General features: G+C 38.3%; 1 protein-coding gene across 2 annotated transcripts in view; it reads left to right on the forward strand.

Annotated features, from left to right (window-relative positions):
• The window catches only part of LOC127378430 (diacylglycerol kinase zeta), a 125,127-nt gene that overhangs the window by 73,507 nt on the left and 31,116 nt on the right, over positions 1-20,504 (forward strand). For both annotated transcript variants that reach the window (XM_051427247.1, XM_051427248.1), the window contains 3 exons: positions 856-956; positions 7,619-7,698; positions 7,899-7,943. In XM_051427247.1, the coding sequence (XP_051283207.1) occupies positions 856-956; positions 7,619-7,698; positions 7,899-7,943 (226 nt within the window). The remainder of the gene's footprint in view (positions 1-855; positions 957-7,618; positions 7,699-7,898; positions 7,944-20,504) is intronic.

A 20,504-nucleotide genomic window follows, 5' to 3' on the forward strand; every position in this document is an offset into this window, starting at 1 on the left:
TGTGAGTATTAATATGACTGGGGGGGGTGGATTCATTTAGGCTAACATACTCCTCGTGGGACAACCAGGTCTCAGTAAGACAAAGTAAATCAATATCATAATCTGATATTAATTCATTCACTAAAACAGCTTTAGAGGACAGAGACCTGATATTTAACAGCCCACATTTCATTCTCTTATTTTGTGCTACTGAGGAGTTGGTTTTAATTTTTATTAGATTTTCATGTTTAACTCCTCTTGTTTTTATTTCTTTAAATAGTTTAGGTGGTCGGGGGACAGACACAGTCTCTATGGGGTTTTGGGTGGGTGACTGTTCGAAAGAAAGCGCAGAGAAGTGTGTAAGACAGCAGCTCTGCTTCCTGGTCCCAGAGCCTAAGAGATATAATAAGATAATAAAAGCCTACATACAAAGTAAATGTAAATCTAAACATAAGTGTAAACATATTCCACAGTATTGCTGACAGAAATTAAATAAATAGTAATGAGTTTTAAGATTGTGGTGTTGCAGAAGTTATAGATAATTACAAAGAATAACGATCAAGTGGATTGCAAGTTGACCTGGGATTTGCACCTTAATCGACTTATTGCACATTAACAGTACCAGTTTAATGACTAATGGCTCTGAGTTTTGACACTCTGAGGGAGGAGATAAAGAGTTTGATGGCCACAGGCAGGAATGACTTCCCGTGCCGCTCTGTGGTGCATCTAGGTGGAATGAGTCCTGCACTGAAATACCAGGTTGTACTCACACACACAGGCTTATACTCTTGATATATGTATATGTATGTGTGTGTGTGTGTGTGTGTATATATGTATATGCATATTAAAAGTGGTCTGGTCCTGTTTGTGTCTCAGTCAGCAGCCAGTTCCAGAGAGGCTGAGGATCAGGGTCAGCAGGATCAGCATGACTGACTATGAGGCTCTGCACTATGACAAGGATAAGCTACGACAAGCATGTAAGAAAACACGCATACACATTTGTAATTATTGCACATTGTTGACTGAAGACATTACATGTGTTATTTGTTGACAGAGTTATTACCAGATTTCAGGCAATTTTCTCATGAGAAAATATTGATAATACAACTGGTTACGAAGTTCAGACCAGTGCTTTTGCTCTGCCATGTTTAGAGGAAGTTGATTTGCTCAAAGCAGACATACGGTTTAATCAGTTATGATGAAAACTAGTGTATCTCAAGCCCAGTACTACTTTTTTGTAAATAAAAGTTCTTCACATATAAGGAAAAATACAAAAAAGACAGACATCTAGCCCAAATGCCATAGTTTTAGACACAAACCAGCGAAAACAATATATATATGTGTACTGGTATTTACTTGAATCGGAGTGTGTGTGTGTGTGTGTGTGTGTGTGTGTAATGTGTATATATGCATTACATTAAGGGGGCAGAGCGGGTCGTCCCATAATCGGAAGGTTGGTGGTTCGATCCCCGGCTCCTCCTGTCACATGTCGCAGTATCCTTGAGCAAGATACTGAACCCCAAATGTGTCTATGAATGTATTAATTTCTGTTCCATGGGCTTTGCCATCGCTGTGTGAATGTGTGTGAAAGGGCAAATGTGGCACGAGTGTATAAGCGCTTTGAATGGTCGGAAGACTAGCTATACAAGTACAGTCCATTTTACCATTTACCGTTAATGCACTCCCGTTGGTTTTTCTATCCTGCACATTGTACATCCCTGTACAGTTAAGATCTTTCTATCTTTATCTTTATTTATTTATATTCTAAAAAGTATTTTATTTTTTGTGTGGTTTTTATGCACCAAGGCAAATTCCCTGTACCTGTAAAAACTTAATTGGCAATACACCCGATTCTGATTCTGATATTGATTTCAACCATAACATGCAGCTCTAATTGTACATCCAATAATTTGCAGATCCAACAGTCTTATAAAGTCTTTTAACAATATTTTTTATAGTGCTTAGTGAGGGTACAGTCTTATCAGTGGATTTAGAGTCTGCAGTCTTCATTAGTACCACAAATTTTGGTTTCGATCAAATATTAGTAATAATAATTTGCCAATACTGATACACAGTCTTTTCATTATTAAAAGTGGATTATGCATTTTCATGTAAATGAGTTTATGTAGCGCTTTAAAAGTGCTCCATAATATAATTAAGCCATTTTTTCTTTCCACTGTTAATACTTTACATGCATGTTAAAACACAGGTTTAAAAGGCAAATTGCAATTTTTTTATTTTTTTTATTGTAAATTTAACTTGCAAACAAAACAAATTTCAAACATTTACTTGTGGTTTGAACATTTTTTTTATAAAAAAGCAAAGTGTAAATAACAATCATCAACAATTCTTCTGTCCTGGTGTGCAAACACGTATTGTATTGTTAAGATTCAAAATTGTTCCCTAAATTTACCAACTTTTTGCGCAAAGTGCCTGCCTGTCAGATAATGAAAAATAATGAATAATTAGGGATAGCATAAACATACATATACATATATATTTATTATTTATTATTATATTATTTTTTTAAATTAATTAAAAAAAATATTTCAGAAACTTCTGGTGGGCCAAAACAATGGGGTGGTTGTGGCTCATGTCGAAGTATCCTTGAGCAAGATACTGAACCCTGAATTGCTCCTGATGCTGTGCATCGGTGTGTGATTGTGTATGAAAGGGTAAATGTGGCACTAGTGTAAAAGAAGGAAGGAAGACTAGAAAGGCACTATACAAGTACAGGTCCATTTACCATTTACCAAACTGAACCTTATGGTGGGCCCCACTTTGGACAGCCCTGTCTTAGAATATTTGTTGTCAACCTTAACAGCCATCCTACTCACAGTTTGCATAATGTGAATTAGCTCCAAACGATACTTCTCTTAATTCACCCACATGTGTTTGTGTCAGTGTTGGATTATTAGTCCGGAGCGGGAAGTAGTGCCCTATGGGGAGCGTGTACAGGCAGTTCTACTCTTTGATAGAAAAGAGAAACTGATCCTGTTCTGGTATTGATTCTATTGACGATAAAACTGATCAATGTAGTAGCCTATCTGTAGTGTCAATATTTTGGGATCAACAAATCCATTAGCAAATGAGCAAAAAAAAAAAAAATGTAATTAATTTTTAATGATTTGGTTATGGCAGATCACATTTTCAACCAGCTGCTTTGGGCTTGTCAATATATGAACAAGATGTCTACCAGCAGGGCCAAGAAGCTGCGGGTTGATGTACTTAAATGACAGCAGCATCTTCAGGCTGAAGTGGGAAAAAAACTGCTTAATGATTAGAAGGTGGAACAGTGATTATTTCAGCTGTCTTCCCATCCTGCCTCACAGCCACTACTCTTCGCTCCTCACTTCTGCTGTGGTGCAGCTGTATGTGTGTGTCTGTGTTCACATGAAAATTTTATTTGATTTACATACTGCACACACACACACACACACGAAGACGGAGAAAAGAGCATCACCGATGTCTCAGGAATATAGGAAGGGAAAGCTCCTCTACCTGTCTCTCTCTCATTAGGAACAATTACACTCAGCTGGCTTTGCAGCACACTTGCAGTCAGTGAGTTCATGTTAATTCAGAGTTTTGACACAGGGTGGCGATGTTACCTTTTACAATATTCTAAGCAGCACACTTTATAATACTGAGCTCTATGTTGATGTAAATGTGGACATGGTTTTATTTGTCTGTACTGTTCTGTGTTTTGCGTATCATTTGTATGTACTGTGCAGGGACTTCAGCCTAAGCCATGGTGGAAATATGTATATGTATTTCATACTAACTCATATTAATAATTCAAGATCACTTTTTCCAATTTAATCCCAAAGAGTTTTTTTCTATTGGTTTTAGATGATCATCAATTTTTATATCTTATCCTTTGTTACTGCTATCTTAGTTTGAGTTGTTTTCTTATTATGTAAATCAATGCCTGCTCTCAACTTTAGAATGTGTCACACTTGGGGAGATGATAAAAATATGTTTCGTACCCTGAGGCACAGTGCTTATATCATTTCAATGGCATTTTTCTCACTGTGGCTGGGTGGAATACAGATTCCACCCTGAACATGGATTGAATATAGAGATTGTTTAATAGAAATTTGGATCGACCCTTCATAACTGCACTGGTACAGTTATGCAAGAACTATAAGGGACTTTGAACGGTTTAGTAATGATTCTGATCAAATTATATAGTTCATTGCTCATATAGCGGGTGACAAAATATTTTCTTTGTCCAACCAACAAGAGATTTAAGAGAATTTCAAGTCATTATTTTTGACAACAAAATTGCTGCTTCATTTTCAATCATGTTCCAAGTCATTCAGAAAAACGAAATAACAAGATAAAAATATGACATTTTCAATAATAAAGCCATTGAAATATCATTAGTTATAAATGCAGTAGTGGATTATAGTGAAATGTCCCTTAAAAGTAGGGTAATAAGATAGATAGATAGATAGATAGATAGATAGAATATAAATGTGAAAGTGTAGGATAATGTAAACTTATTGCACAAAGTTTCATATTGGCCTTTATGTAAGGGATCTCAAACTGCCAGCCTGGCCAATTCCAGCCCTCCATCCCCCTACCTCGAGAAGGGTCCAGCTGCGGCTTGGGCGTTCCCGTCATGACACAAGAACGCCTATTCATACTTTGCACATGGTTACCATGGATACCTGGCGGGCGAGAAACGCCGACTTCATCTGTCTATTATAGTTACATTTCGAGTGAAGTAACGTTAGATTTAATAGACGTAACTTAATTGAAGTCAGAAAACAATCACAGTGATCTTGATTTTGGATATGGACGTTTATTTAGTTTGACAAATTCCATACCAGGACTTGAATTACAGCGTGTTATATGTCAAATCACATGAGGAAATTATTGCCTTGGTTTTTCCGTTCAGTACGTAGTACGACGTTACGATGTACAACAGAATAAAAGCATTTATTTTGATGGGTGGGCCATGTTGCAAAACCTCGTAGATAATTACAACACCAGAACATTGAATTAAACAATGCAATTGTTGTCAGTTTTAATTTACTTGGGTGAAAGCAAGCGCAGCGCTGTTTCTCCGCCTTCGCTGAATGAATGCCAGGGGAAACACCGACGTCCTGGCAAGATCCTTGATTAACGTTAGTTTACTGGGTTTCGTTGCTGGAGAACGACGTTCTTGCCCGCTAGCCAGTAGTTGTGACGTCACGTGCAAAGTATGAGTTGTCCTCAACAACTCGTAGAAATATAGACTAGTCCTACACGTAAATGTAAGCATATTAAGATGTAATTGAACTAACGTTCTGTAGATGGCTTAGCTTGATAACGTTAGTTCTATAATACATTTACAGACTACTAGATCTTATTTTGAAACTTCTGTTGAGAAACACTAACTAGCGAATGTTATATTAAACCAGATGTTGACAGTTACAGTTCAGCAAGAAAGGCGAAGAAGAAGGGGGCGTTCCAGTCAGCGAAAACGGGAACCCCCACCAGCACAAGAACGCCCATTTGTGGCTGCAGTTGATATTGGCTACCTCCAGCCTGCGACATGATGTCAAAAAAAATTGTATTTACTATTTTTTCCTACTTTGTTGTTTCATATCAATTTAAACTACCCCTTCATAAAAAATTAAGATTAAAACACACAATTTTATTTTTAAAAATGTATTGTGTGTTTGGTTCAAAATAATGGCAAAGCTCAAAGGTGCTCGCAAATGTCTACAAATGCTTGATAAGAAAAGAACAGGTTTAGTTGTTTGACCTACACAAAGATGATCTAAAATTATCATATAAACATGTATAAAAAATTGCTGTTTGCATTTTTTTGTTGAGTATGATGTTAGTAATGGAAATATTTTCAGAATATTGCTTTTTCTTGTTGTACTTTTATGTTGACAAGGTCTTCCTATGGGATTGCAATGCTAGCAGTGGCAGCCCAAGCTAATTTGAATTTGAGACCCCTGCCTTATGTGAATGTAAACTCTACAAACAAACATATTTTTAAATGGCCTATTTCTGAGGAATGTGTTTGTGAGTTAGCAAAAAAGTGAACAGGCTACACTTCAAATCTGACTGGGTTTCAGTGAGTGAAGTTACCACTGCTTGTTCCCAGTTCAGTCTTCCTCATTGAGGTATTTAGTATCAATGAGAGGTGTGTGTGGGTTCAGGAGCTTCTTACTCGGTTTGCCTGCTCTTCCAGCACGATGAGCTGTGTGATGTTCAGCCAGCAGTGTTGGTGTTGGCGCAGCAGGCCTGCTCTGCCTCAGGGAGCAGTCTTTATTGTTTCAACGATTTACATTGGCTTACTGATGATGAGCCAGCTTGGTCATGCTCATTTAATAAAATAAAAGACATAAACATAAATGTGGCTCTGAATTTTAGTATCAGACATGACTTGTCCGATGTGGAGTTATTCAATATTGATGTAATTCTTGGATACTTGGCTGCACCACCTTTTGTCTCAACACTAGACAAATGTATCACCCACTATCTGGCTATATCGTGCTTTGTTTATATTCTGCACAGAAATTATGTTTACACTCATTTTCTTTGTTTTCTTTCTTCTTTCTTCTTTGTTTGTTTGTTTCTCTGTTACTTCAAAGTATCTTCCAATTTGCCTGGTCTCTTCTCTGAAAAGTAGACAACAGCTGCACAATCGATATTTGTATGTTCTTTTATCCACTGTGATCGTGTTTGGCAGTGGAGATGCCTTTGTTAGGTGTGTGTTAGTAAAATGCAGATTTCTGTGTCTTTCTTCAACTTGCTTATTGTTCATTATTAGCAAATCACTGTCATCGGGAACAAAAGACAGTTGTGCTTCCCAATCACCTTTTGTAGTGTTATGTTTAGTGTAATGTAGTGTTTGTTGTTGTAATACTTATTTTGGCCACAAGAGGCTGAATGGCAACCATATCCATGTTCTAAATAGGAATTTTAACTTCTCCATGTACTCTAAACACAAGGTACATATATTGTGAATTAGCAAGTTATGTAACATTTCTTTTGGCTAGAAATGTATTTAAACCGTTGCTAAACACTTGACCCTGAACAATATGCTCCTGGCAAGTTTTTTCACCTGCCAAAACGTATGTCATATATGGAAAAAAAATAGTAGCTTATCATATTTTTTCACCTGGCTAAGACCTTTTTTTCTAACTTGTTTCAAAGATGTAAAAAAAAAAAGGAAGGCAATTGGAAAGATTATCCTGAAAATGCTTTTTATTTCAACTTTTTTCATTTAAAAAACAACAACGTTTTAGATTATACTTGAAAAATAGATAAACAGAATTTTTATTTTCTCATTTTGCCTCTCAGGGAATCTTTCTATGTTCTCAGAAAGAATTCCAATATACTTTACAGCTTAGTCTCATCTCAAAACGGTGTCATATTTTTGTTGGTGGTTCCCAGCTTTGGTTCTCAGCACCCACAGTGCTCATGGTGTCCATGGTATGGTTGTCCATACTTCCTTATATTTAATTACCTTCATATGGAGTCTCAGGTCTATGTCTGTCACTGCTAGATGACCAGAATTAAAACAGCACTCACAGGGTCCTGAGGACTGTAGTTGAGGGCCACTGTATAAGTAGATATCAAAGTGTGTTGGATAATTGTCTTGGATAATTGTCTTGTTCCTCTGTATCTCCAGCCATTCCACTGGGACTGATTGTGGTTCCTGGTGACAGCGACTTAGAAACCTGCAGAGAACACATCCAGCGTTTGCAAGAGGTAAGAAGTGGGGACGGTGGTGGGGTGTCAAGCTGATTATGAGTTCCATATATGTGGCTGGTACTGTGGGAAGGGCTTGACTCACTCTGATTGGTTAAGCAAGTACATGCAAATTCCACTGTGCTGCTTCCCAATTTGAGTTGTCAAGCCTATAGACTGCTCTTCTCTCTATTCTCCTATGCTTTCACCTTCCTTTCTAGGACTTCTGCTCTGTCCATCACTCCTTCAAATGCATGGGAACCCAGGTTGGTAGTTTGCTGCCAAAGTTTGTATTGTGGTTTTGTTTGGCTCAGAGGCACACGGGAATAGAATATTAAACATTTTATCTGAAAATCTTACAGGCCTTGATTATCAGTCAGTCATTTCCTGTATGTTTCATTAACAATTAGTACAAACAAGCAAGCAGCACTTACTGAAAAATCATATCACACACACACACACACAGGAAGTATTTTGGCTGCCACCAGAATTAAATGTAATGTGTCAGTGGAAGAAAGCAAATGTAAGGAGATGAGAGCACTTTTGCAGGCACTGTAAGACCTTGTTAAGACCATTATGAATGCAATTTAAGATCTATTTAAGATCCATACTGGCAAAAAAAGAAGGGAAGGATATGTTTTGGTTTTGTTTTGTAGTTGTACGATCAATACATTAATTTTCCCCAAAAATACAAAGTGAAACTGAAAAAGGCAAACTTATAAAAGTCATGTTAACTTCATGAATCCAATACATTTTTAAAACCTACTGGATTTAAGACTTTTTAAGACCCCACAAACACCCTGATTTTGATAAATTAATCAAGTGAACAATTCACATTATGGTAGTAAATGTGTACACAAAAGTTATCATTTACACTAAAGCTACCAAACCCTTTGGCCATTCCATGCCTGTATGACTGCATTGCCGATGCTGTGATTGTGGTTGTGGCCATGGCTGTGCTTTGGTTGTTATAATTATGGCTGAGAAATTAGTTTATAATGGCCATAACAGTAACTACATGCAGGGGTTGTGTTTGTGCAGTGAACTGACGTGGTTTGCTGGCTGAGTGTAGTATTAAAGCTACTGTATTCCTGAACTCCTGTGGTGTATTGGTAACACATCTGTCATATCTGATAGAAACACAAGGCTTCCAACGCCAGTGTGTATTCACAATGCTTTCTTGGCTAATGTTAACAGGAGCAGTAAAGAATAGTCACAGTATAGCATGGCCAGATCCATAGTGTCATAGATTCAAATAAATAAATGCAAATAAACAATTCCCACCAAGACCCTTTGGTGAAATGTGTTTGGTGAAAGATTTAACGCTTCTTTCAAGATTTTACTGCCACATGCAAGGACACACTCCCAATAGCAATAAAGAAAAAGATTCAATTAGGAGGTAACAGACTGCTCCACCAATTTTGCTGCACTTCTTTTAGGTTCAAATTTGCTTAGTTTTAAAAAATCAAACCATCAGACTCACGAGTGAAGCTCCCTGTCTGAATCCAGTGAGGAATTTTGTTTGAAAGGTTACATCTGACACCAGTTCTGATCTGTGCCAGTGTGAGTGACTGACACCTGGAGTCTAGTTAAAGAGAGGTCTAAATGTTCCACCAATATGAAGTCATCCAACACACACACACACACACACACACACACACACACACACACACACACACACACACACACCACCAACACACACAAATATACACCATTCTAAACAAACACCCACACACATAAACAGAACAGATTCAGTACTCTAGGGGTTACAAAGTACAGAATGTGGTAATGCATTACACAACACAATAAGCACACACAGGTACACAAATAAAACCATGTTTTGAACAGGATCAGGAAAAAGAATCCTCTTAGTCATTTCAAATTCCACTTAGAATGAAGACGCTTTAGTCATCATTAAATCAATGCCACAGTGAGATGGAAATGTGAAGAGAAAATATACGATTTATTGGTAGATTTTCCAGAACACTTTCCAAAACCCTCTCATTATTACTCATTTACCTGATGTCATGTCTGATACATTTACTGCAAACAAAGTTTTAACATCTGTTACTGATGTGGCATGAGAGAATAATCTTTCTTCATGATATCATTAATTTACAACTCACTACTGCTCTGCAGTTCTGCTGGCAATTTGACAAGGAGGAAAAAATGGCTTTAGACCTTTGTCTTGTGTGTCAGATGCTAAATATCACATGAGGATTGCGGCTCTATCTATTACGGTCCTTTCATGTTTGAACAGTCATTATGGAACATCTCCCTAATGGAGACCTAAATGCCATTACTTCAACAGATAAATGAAACAGCAATGATACAGATTACTCGTCTGAACAGGGCTATATTCAGCCATACCCAATCCAGACAATGACGGGGAGAAAAGTAAAATGAAGAGTTTGTCTTTTGTACTTGTTGAAATTGAAATTATTCCACCTGTTTCTAGACATTAATGTCAGGTTGCTAAATAAACTAAAGCCCTAACTAAAAGAGCCACTACTAGGCACATGTTTCGTCATTCATTTAACCTCTTGGTCCAGCACGTCTGAGTGCATACACATCTCACACATAGTACAGTAACTACTTAGATCTTTATTTTTATTTATTGTTTGCTGTGCTGTAGGATTTGTATAAAAGCTTGTAAAACACACAAACTGTGAAGAAATATATTTCTTAAGTTATGTTTGAATAATCAGATAACCTCAGCTACTGTGTTTGTTTCAGCTCTTTGAATTAAAGTTCCAGAGTAGATCAGGCCCCAGCTTCAATCCAAGTATTGTATGTGTTTCATGGAACACCCGTTTTCATCCACAGCCATTTTGCTGCATTTTCTGCATTGTCTGTGATGGTCATGATGGTTCTCGCCCTTTGGAAACTGCACAAGCTTTAAAGCCCTGCAGAGGGACTAGGTGACAAAGCCTCTGCAATGAATTTCAATGGGTGTGCACTGTGCCTGCCATCCTGGGCTGCTGAAATCAGGTTTGTGTATTTGGCTCTCTTCCTCAAGAGGCCTCTTCCATCTAGTCTTCCCAAACAAAAGTTAATTCTAGAGGGAACTTCTTCCCCTAAGCTGTCTTCCTTGTAGAGTACACTTGTTTGCTTCTGACAATTCCTGCAGATGTTATTGCAGATCACATCTGCCCTTCCCCAAGGCTCTTCTGACAACAACTTTGCATATGATCCAGGAAACCTTTCTCTGGCACAGGGGCATGCTGGAGTTTTTGTCGGACTGCAGTGGAAGAGCTTGGATGGGCTTTAGAGGAAGTCCTTAGTGGACCACAAGGACTCCACTTTCCAGAGCAAAAAATCCTGTGGTTACCCACTTGTTCCCATCTGGTCCAAGTTCCCTTCTGCTGTTTCCACACTGCTGCCCAGGTTTAGGAGTGGTTTGAGGTTGTTGGAGGAAGTGATTAATCTTCCTGTTGAAGGCTGGAGATCAGCAGGGAGTATAGGAATTGTGTTACCACGTTGATAGACCGTGGCCCTTATTTCTCCTCGCAGCCCTGATCTATCCACCTCTGTCAGCCGTGACTTGAGGGTCCAGTTAAATACCTTGCCCAGACTCTTGTTTGGCTTCTCAGTGACTGACAGTATCATTGTTTCAACCATTCCTTTTGGAACACGTTTGTGAAGACCCTGGTGGTGCCATCTGCAAATCTGGGGACTGATGTCATTATCATCATCAAGTCATCCATGATGGCTCTGATGGGGGGCTGTTGAAGACCTTACTTGGTCAGGGGGCCTCTCTTCACTCCACTTCTGTTTACTTAAGGTGAACAGGATCACTCAAATGGTGCATCCGGTGATAATCCCCTTCTCTAGCCAATGCTGTATTGATTTTGTTGCAGAAGTGATGATCTTGCCACAGTGTTGAACTTGTGATGTTTTATCCAGCTTGTCTGGTGTAGAACCATAGGCATTTGCAAGAACAACAAGTTCTCCTCGATCTTCACTTCTCAGACACTTCTAAGCTAGGTGACAATAGTACAGTATCTGTCATCTACCACTGCTTTTAGAGTAGTAAAGGATGTTATTGTTGCCTGCAACAGAGCAGCAGCTGCATGTAATGGCTTTTATGTGGATCACTGTGTTACAAGATAAAACATTATGCACAGGAAACTTGACAAGACAGACTTTACGTTTCTCCTCATATGAAAGTTCAGCTTTAAAGGCCCCAGCATGGGTATAGATTTGTGGTGCTGGGCATTCATGTCTTTTCATGCTATATCATCTAGACAACTAAATTATTTATTATTATCCTAGTTGGAGAAGCCATCTTTTATCTACTGAAGATGTGCCCTTTTCATCATGCTCTATTGTCACACAGCTTTACGAAAAGTATGAGACAAGTAATGTGACAATGACAATGAGTTAGATTTAGATTCCTTATCACTCACACTTACAGTGCTGTGACAAAGTATTTGCCCCCTTTCTGATTTCTTAGTTTTTTGCATATTTGTCACACTTAAATGTTTCAGATCATCAAACTAATTTTAATATTAGACAAAGATAACCCGAGTGAATACAAAATGCAGGTTTTAAATGATGGCCCTATGTGAAAAAGTAATTGCCCCCTAAACCTAAAAACTGGTTGTGCCACCCTCGGCAGTAACAACTGCAATCAAGCGGCAATGAGTCTTTCACATCGCTATGGAGGAATTTTGGCCCACTCTTCGTTGGAGTTGTTTTAATTCAGCCAAATTGGAGGGTTTTCGAGCATGAACAGCCTGTTTAAGTATCATCTGGTCACCAACTGGTCGAGACAGACGACCACCCACCTAGAGCCGAAGGATCTGTCCTATTTTTCTGCCTTTTAACAGGCAGTTTTTCTTTGCCCTTGTCGCCAAGTGCTTGCTCATGGTGGTAGGGCTGGGCGATATGGACCAAAAGTCATATCCGGATATATTTAAGCTGAATATCGATATACGATATATATCCCGATATTTTGTTCGCAAAGTGAGAGCAAATGTTCAGTCTCTCTCTCTCTCTCGCTCTCTCTCTCTCTCTCTCTCTCTCTCTCTCTCTCACTCACTCACTCACTCACACACACACACACACACACACACACACACACACACACACACATACACAGACACAGACACACCTACACATATGTTGTGACCAGAAGTTAGGCTGCATTATAACTTTTAAATTAATATTTCCAGAAGGCAGTAAGGCTGTTACCACTCACCTAAACTGCTACCGTTATTACACAAGCAAGTACAATTACGTTAAAACAACATAACGTAAGTTAACGCTATTACTGAGCGGTCCATTAGGTTGACTCAGCAAGTGTCTGTAACGTTAGTAACATAACGTTAATGGTATGACAAAGATTTGTTGCCTGTAAACAGAACAAGCAACCCATCCTGACTAAAACCACACTCAATATTAACGTTGTGTTTTGCTGACATGAATCACACCGACGTTGACAACGTTAACGTTAGCTAACGTAACGTTACCACGTTAAGTTACCTGTAACATCAGTTAATTACTCAGCAGTTAGCTTACCTAACAGTCTGACAACGTTACAGTCTAAATTATGGATATGAACACAAACATTACGTTAGGTTATTGAAAGAGGAGGGGTGGTGGCGGGGGCGCGGGGAGCAGTGCAGAGAGCTCTGGCGGGTCAGCAGCTTGCTTGGAGCAAGGATCACAGCGCGAATTTGAACTATATCGATATATTTTTTATATCGATATATCGGCCAGCCCTACATGGTGGTACTGTTGGGTCTCTGTAAATAATGTTATAAAGAGTTCGGTCTAGACCTGCTCTATTTGAAAAGTGTCCTGAGATAACTTCTGTTATGAATTGGCGCTATACAAATAAAATTTAATTGAATTGAATCTACTCTCTCTTTCTTATTGTTGAGTCATGAACACTGACCTTAACTGAGGCAAGTGAGGCCTGCAGTTCTTTAGATGTTATTTTGGGTTCTTTTGTGACCTCCTGGATAAGTCGTCGATGAGCTCTTGGAGTAATTTTGGTAGGCCAGCCACCCCTGGGAAGGTTCACCACTGTTCAAAGTTTTCTCCATTTGTGGATAACGGCTTTCACCGTGGTTCGCTAGAGTCCCAAAGCCTTAGAAATGGCTTCGTAACCCTTTCCAGACTGATAGACGTCAATGATTTTGTTTCTCATCTGTTCTTAAATTTCTTTACATTGCGGCATGATGTGTTGCTTTTTGAGATCTTTCAGCCTACTTCACTCTGTCAGACAGGTTCTATTTAAGTGATACGCATGTTAAGGTGACATGATGTATCTGAGGGACATCAGCAGTAGCAGTTTTTGATGATTCCTGATATTGTAAGGTGACTAAAACACACATATACAGAGATTAGTTTACCCCGTGTGTCTCAGTGTTACAGCATGGTGCATGGACTATTGTCTATGAATGTATGTGTGTGGTTGTGTTAGTGACATTTACCAAGTGTATTGAAACTGTGTGTATGTTTCAATGTACCTATGGCATCCATATCTGTTTTGTGTGAGTCAAGTTTATTGGTGAGTTTATTGATTGTATGACGTGCTGTAGAAGGTGTGCTGAGTTTGTCCTATAATGTGAAGATGATGTGCTCTGTTCAGAAGCTGTTCGTCTGAAAAGATAAAACAAGCACTCAATGGCTAAAAGTTTGGCTTTTATTTTTTTGTTGTTCCTTCATTTAATTACAGGGTTAATTAGTCTCTTTGAGATCCCGATCTTCTCAGGAGAGGCTTGAAAACAAAAGCAATCAAGTAAGAAAGACAGTTCTTTAGAACTGACAATTCAGTACAATGTTTGAAAAGTCTTTTTAGGGTTGTATTGAGGATAACTTTATTGTTCAATAAACACACTTCACAGTTTTGTGTGTCACATAGTCAGAAGAAAGAAAATCTAATTATAAATGTTATAAATGATATTCAAAGAGCTTGTTACTTTTTAAAATTGAATCAACAAAATGAAGTCACTTTAAACTTGTAGAACCAAGACTTATAATAATATTAATAATTAGGGATGTCTGATAATATCGGCCCTCCGATATTATCGGCCGATATTCTCTATCGGGTTTTTATAACCGATGTTTGTTCTGTAGGCTTCAGCATTTCCGAGCCTGCATGAATGCAGCATGGGGCGTTCACCGGCGCACGCTAGATGACGTATAACAACAACAACTACGCTAGACTGGTTGGTTGCTAACAGTGGCTAACAAGCAAACAATTTCAAGCTGAATGATTTTAATATCAACACAAAATAAGTGCAATGCACCTTAAATATTTTACCCTGCTATGAGCTGTTCCTTAACCAAACTAACAATTGGCTTAGAATTTACATTAGCACTCCTTCAGGTGCATAATACAATTAAACACATTAACCAAAGCTAGTGCTTAGCTAGCGATTAGCGTTAGCGCTCTTTTCAGTATTGATACAATGAAAGTTGAAGTTCTCTTATTTTGCACAGACAGTGTTTACATTTGGAAAGCTTGTTGCATTTATGTATGCATCCAGTGGGGGCATCACAATAAAATAAAGCATAATGTGTTAATTCCACAATAGGAGATATGTTATGTTGTTACCTAACAGTTTTGGTGTAAAAAGCCTGCATATATCGGTATCGGGTGATATCTGTATCGGAAATTGAGAGTTGGACAATATCGGAATATCGGATATCGGCAGAAAAGCCAATATCGAGAATCCCTATTAATAATAATAATAATGACAACAATAACAATAATAATAATGATGATTTTTGCAGGTTTTTAATAATGACTGCTCTCTAAAATACTACTGTAAATACTACACTTATTATTAACAGGTAATTCAATAATTACCAAAAAAAACAAAACAAAAGAAAGTTAGTAAATGCTGCAATCGGTAATACTTAATACCACATATTGAGACCTTATTTCATATAAGTAATTACTGTAATTAAAAAGTATATATATATCATCAACAAATCTCTAGAAACATGAATGTAACAAATAGAGATTCAGTGGTCCTGTAGAACCAAGTGTTACCTGCTCCATTTCATACACAAGTCGCATATCATAGCAATAAACACTCCTGTAGCATTAGTTATTGCTCTGAATCCAGTCTCATTCTGTTTGCCATTCGGAGGCTGCTTGAGCTTGGCTAACCGGGCTTAGCCAATCTACATGTTATAACTGATAATTTACTGGTGCACTGCCAAAAAAAAGATAAGTCATGCTCTAGAATTTAATTGTCATTGTCAGTCAGAAAGATTGTAAGGTATTACCCAGAACAAAACCAGAACAAATTCAACGTCTCTTCAAGTCTCCATGATGTATATCTCAAAAAAGTATCAACAAAAAAACAAGTTAAAGATTTCAGCAATTGTGGATGTAGTGTAGGCAGTCTAGAACTAATTGGTAGTGATATCAGCAAACCCACCTCAAGGTCATCCAACACATCTTCACATCCACACTTCTCTCTCATAGGGAACTGGAAACACTAAAACTCTTTTGTTCAAGGATCATTTACAAAATAGCCAGTTGAAAAAAAGTCAGATGAAATCTAGAGACTGTTTGAATAACAACTCATTGCTGTGCAGATATATGCAGGTTACCATCAATGCCTGTCCTTTTTGCTTCAGAACATAATTAGCTATATTATTTTGTTATAAGTGCTCAGTGTAAATCAAAGTTGACCTTCTTGAGATGCTTTGTCTCAACAACATTTAACAAATACTCTCAGAGAGCAGAGAAAACAAGCTCACGTGTGCACTGCTCTTGTGAGTCACTCTCAAATTGTCTTTTTTTTCTGTCTGTTTCTTTTCTACCTTTCCTCTCAGTGGCCGGGGGGGTTTGCTGCTGGGATGCTGTACTGTCATGCTCTGTCACCCTGACATGTGCGGTTTGGGGGATGAGCTTTTGTTGCTTTTACAGCATGCTGGCCTATATGCAACCTGAATTGTGTTCAAAAAGCAGTCCTGCAGATCATGCTTGTCCTTTATTTAAAAGTTTATTATGTAACTTTCAATGTTAATTGTGACACCTCTGGCCGTTAAGTGAACTGCAGTCAGTGTACTGTTGCCCGCTGTTGTTCTTCATACACAGTCTGTCTAGTCTTGGCACAAGCAAGCATCATCTCGGGCATCGGCCAGAAATGACATACAGTAGACTGAACACTGGAAAACAATAACAATCATTTTTAAAATAACTTTACTATCTGCAATGTTACTATATTTTATTTGGACCGTTGACTCCATGCTACTAACTAGTTTGCCGTTTACAAATCACCCCATCAGCCAACACCACAAATCAACCAATGCCCAACCCGCACTATGCTGTCAAGCCACAGCCAGCCAGCCAACTCCAGCTTAGCTTAGGCTATTTAGCCAGTTGGATGCCCCTGCCTTGCATGAGTTATTATCATGGATCACGTTAGCTGGTGAAGTAATTTTATGACCTAACGTTAGCCAACTTACCATTCAGATAGTATTTTTCTCGTGATAATGTTGGCAAGCTAGTTTCTGTACCAGAACCATTAAGTATAGGCAAATGTAATGAATGCAAAAGTAGCTCTTGAATATGCTGTATTCAGGCCAACACTGTAGATGGGGTGAAACTCTGTGTTCTGTTCTTCTTATGTGGATGTACCAAAATCCTCACAATGCTTTTCATCTTCCCCTTCAGGAGCAAGCAGAGCAACACTAACTCTGTAAATGCTATTTTTAACAACACTTTCCTGTTTTATATAGGTTAGATCACCAATACTAAAAAGACAGCTCATGAGTTGTTGTCAGACTTTGTGTTGCATAGCAACCAAATGATGTAGCACTCGCTCTAACGTTTGATCTTTTGCTCTCTGGTGACTGATGATGCTCACTAGTACATTTTATGATTCAGTAGGAGAAAAATTGCTGATTTCTCATAATGACCTACAGTAATAAAGTAAACCTTTTGAAGTGCCATATATTCTGTACATTCAATCACTCTGTGACCAGAACAATGCTTTATGATGTTTTTTTACTGTCAAATATCATCTTCCATCATCAGGATAACGTGTTAAAGTAAGCATGTGGATCTTTTAGTTCCCCAATTTATTATATAAATATATATATATATATATATATATATATATATAACATTATGTCCACCAGGGTGCCCACGTGGTCATAATGTTATGGCTGTGTACAAAGACAGAAGCTGTGTCAGACAGCTGTTCCAGTTTGCACTGATGTTAATACTACCTGCCATCACGGCTTTGTGGCTTTTTGGGTTTTTTATTTTTAATTTTTTTACTTTTCTCAGCACAATGATAGCTGGTGAGAGACAGAAAATATGGAGAAGGAGAGAGAGCATGCAACAAAGGTGTGCCAATCTGTAGTTTTTATGGATTTTACTAAAGAGCACAGCCGCCGAATGTCACTTCTGCTGGCTTGAAGACCTGGCATGTGTCTCTCAAAATTTGCAATACTACTGTCCTGTCTTTTACATTAATTCATTTATTTAACAATTCATCAACACAGACTCTTGGGGTTTTCTTGGGGTGCACTCGCTTTTTGTCTGCTGTCCTTAAGCTTTCTGCAGAATGAAGGTTATTTTGTTTCTTTTCTCCATCATAGTCTATACCTGCAGGTCGAAAAATGCAGCAAATGCATCATTTTAGATAGTTTAGTGTGCTAATCCTAACCCTGACTGAGCTGTTTCACCATAAATGCACCACTACTTTCCACCACTGCCTGCTGCACCTTGTTTTTAGAGGAGTAGAGCAGGCCTTTGAAAACCATGTGGCCCTGAATAAAATTCAGTGGAACCAGCTATCTGGTTAGAAAATTTGAGAAAAGGAGAGGTGCAGCTCACTGCTGATACCTGGAGGGACAGGTAAATGGCACTTCCAGGCTGCTGCTCCTGTTTGATAAATAACACAAATGACTCCAGGTGCAGAATGAGTCAGAAACGACCCTATAAGGCTTACTAGATCTGACCAAAACAGAGAAGAAACCTTGTGTGTAAGAAAACAAACAGCCATAAATGGCGAAGCAGAAGAAAGAAGGTGAAGAAGAAAAGAGTCAGTCAGTCAGTCAGACGAGTTCAGCTTTTGATTCCATGTTTGTAGGTTTGCTGTAAAAGCCTGCGGGCGTTTTACTCAGCTTGAGACTGCTGCTTAACTCGACAGCAGGATTAGATAAGTACAGACAAACGCAGAGAAGCAGAGTAGGAGAGGTGTTTACTTCAGCGAGCTTTTCTGTCATAGTCTGCATGAAAGGTTTGCATTTTGAAAAGAAAATGACTTTACTGTCTTCGACTTGTTTTCCCCGTCTCTTCTAAGAAAGACTTTTTCACTCTCACATCTCTGCAATGTTTTTTTTGTATTACAGTGAAGCTGCAGCTTCAGCATGGATTGTCTATAAATTTGACAATTTTTGCGCTAAAAATCACGAGTATTCAGTATTGTGGTAAGATTATATCCCAGTCACTGTGGAAAAGCCTCTTGCACAGCATAAAACCTGTGATGGAAACTGTATGACATGAGAGTTGAGAGATGTTATTGTAGTCTTAGCCTTTTGATGAAAATTTTTAATAATTAGATTTGAATTAGTCTTCGTCCAGTTTTAGTCAACAAACAAAAACATTTTAATCTAGTTTTTGTCATGCATTTTTTTTTTCCTAATCATTTTGAAGCTACAGTTGAGGCTACAGAATGACTAAAGATGGCATCACAAAAGAAAAGTCTGTGCAGTAGTGATCAGGCTGGCCGAAGGAAAAAGAAGGAAAATTAACACTTGAACATACATCAGCATACATAAACTGCTGTGGTATAAAGTTACACAAAAGCATATTGACCAACCAACAGATCCGAAGCTGTTATGTTGTGCTCGTCTATCGCAAGATTAATGAAAAAGGCACAGCTGCCTGTTCTTTCCACTGCAGAGAAGCAACTAATTTGGAAGCTGTGTCACTCACTTGTTAATTATTACTAAATTGTCTGGGTTTAGTTAGAGAGGAGAAGCTAAAATGTTACTGAAATCATCAATAGAGTGAGAAGAAAAAATTGTTGGAGGAAGAAAAATTCACAGTTTTGGGGTGTCTGCTGAGAAAGCTCTATCACCACAACATTTAGTCCTTGATCTGTGAACAGACTTTGGTCAGAGGATCTGAGGTGTCTGACTGTGTGATACGGGGGCAGGAGTTCACAGATGGACCAGTTAGCGCTGTGTAAACAAAGAACAAGCTTCTAAACTTCAGTCTACAACTAACAGTAAAGCCATAGATGGGAGGCAGGAATCTCAGTAACATGGTGTCTGTTTTTTGAAGTAAAAAGTCTTGCTGTGTCATTCTGAGCTAATTGGAGAGGGATGAAATGGAGGTCCAAGTGATACCAAAATACAAAAAGATGCAGTAATGAGGCTAGTGGATATGAAGGTGTGGGACAATTTCTCCAGATCACAGACAGAATTCTCCTGAGTTTTCAAACATTGCACAGCTGATTGAATTGCAATTTGATTTTGATTTACATGTGACCACTGTTATATGAATGGGTTCAAGCTCAACAGAATAATGGCTATTTTGTCAGACAGATGTCACAAGTTTGCAGGTAGAAAGACCAGAGGAGAGGTGACCTTTGACAGAAATTGTGCTATTGACAGATTTCTGCAAACAAATGACTACATTCATAAAATCGCCATCAAGTTACATGAGTTAAGTTGTTGCTTTACAAGGGCTAGTGTTAATGTCTGTGGCGGTTGTGAGGCTTAATTTTAGACTGTATAATTATAAATGGATGTACCATAGTCTCCATCCACTCCATCATAGTTCCTAAAGAGCCCTTGTGAAGCTCAGTGTGGTTGGCTCTTTCCGCCGCCATCTT

The sequence above is a fragment of the Dicentrarchus labrax genome, unplaced genomic scaffold (assembly GCF_905237075.1).
Source record: "Dicentrarchus labrax unplaced genomic scaffold, dlabrax2021, whole genome shotgun sequence".
NCBI classification, from domain to species: Eukaryota; Metazoa; Chordata; class Actinopteri; family Moronidae; genus Dicentrarchus; species Dicentrarchus labrax.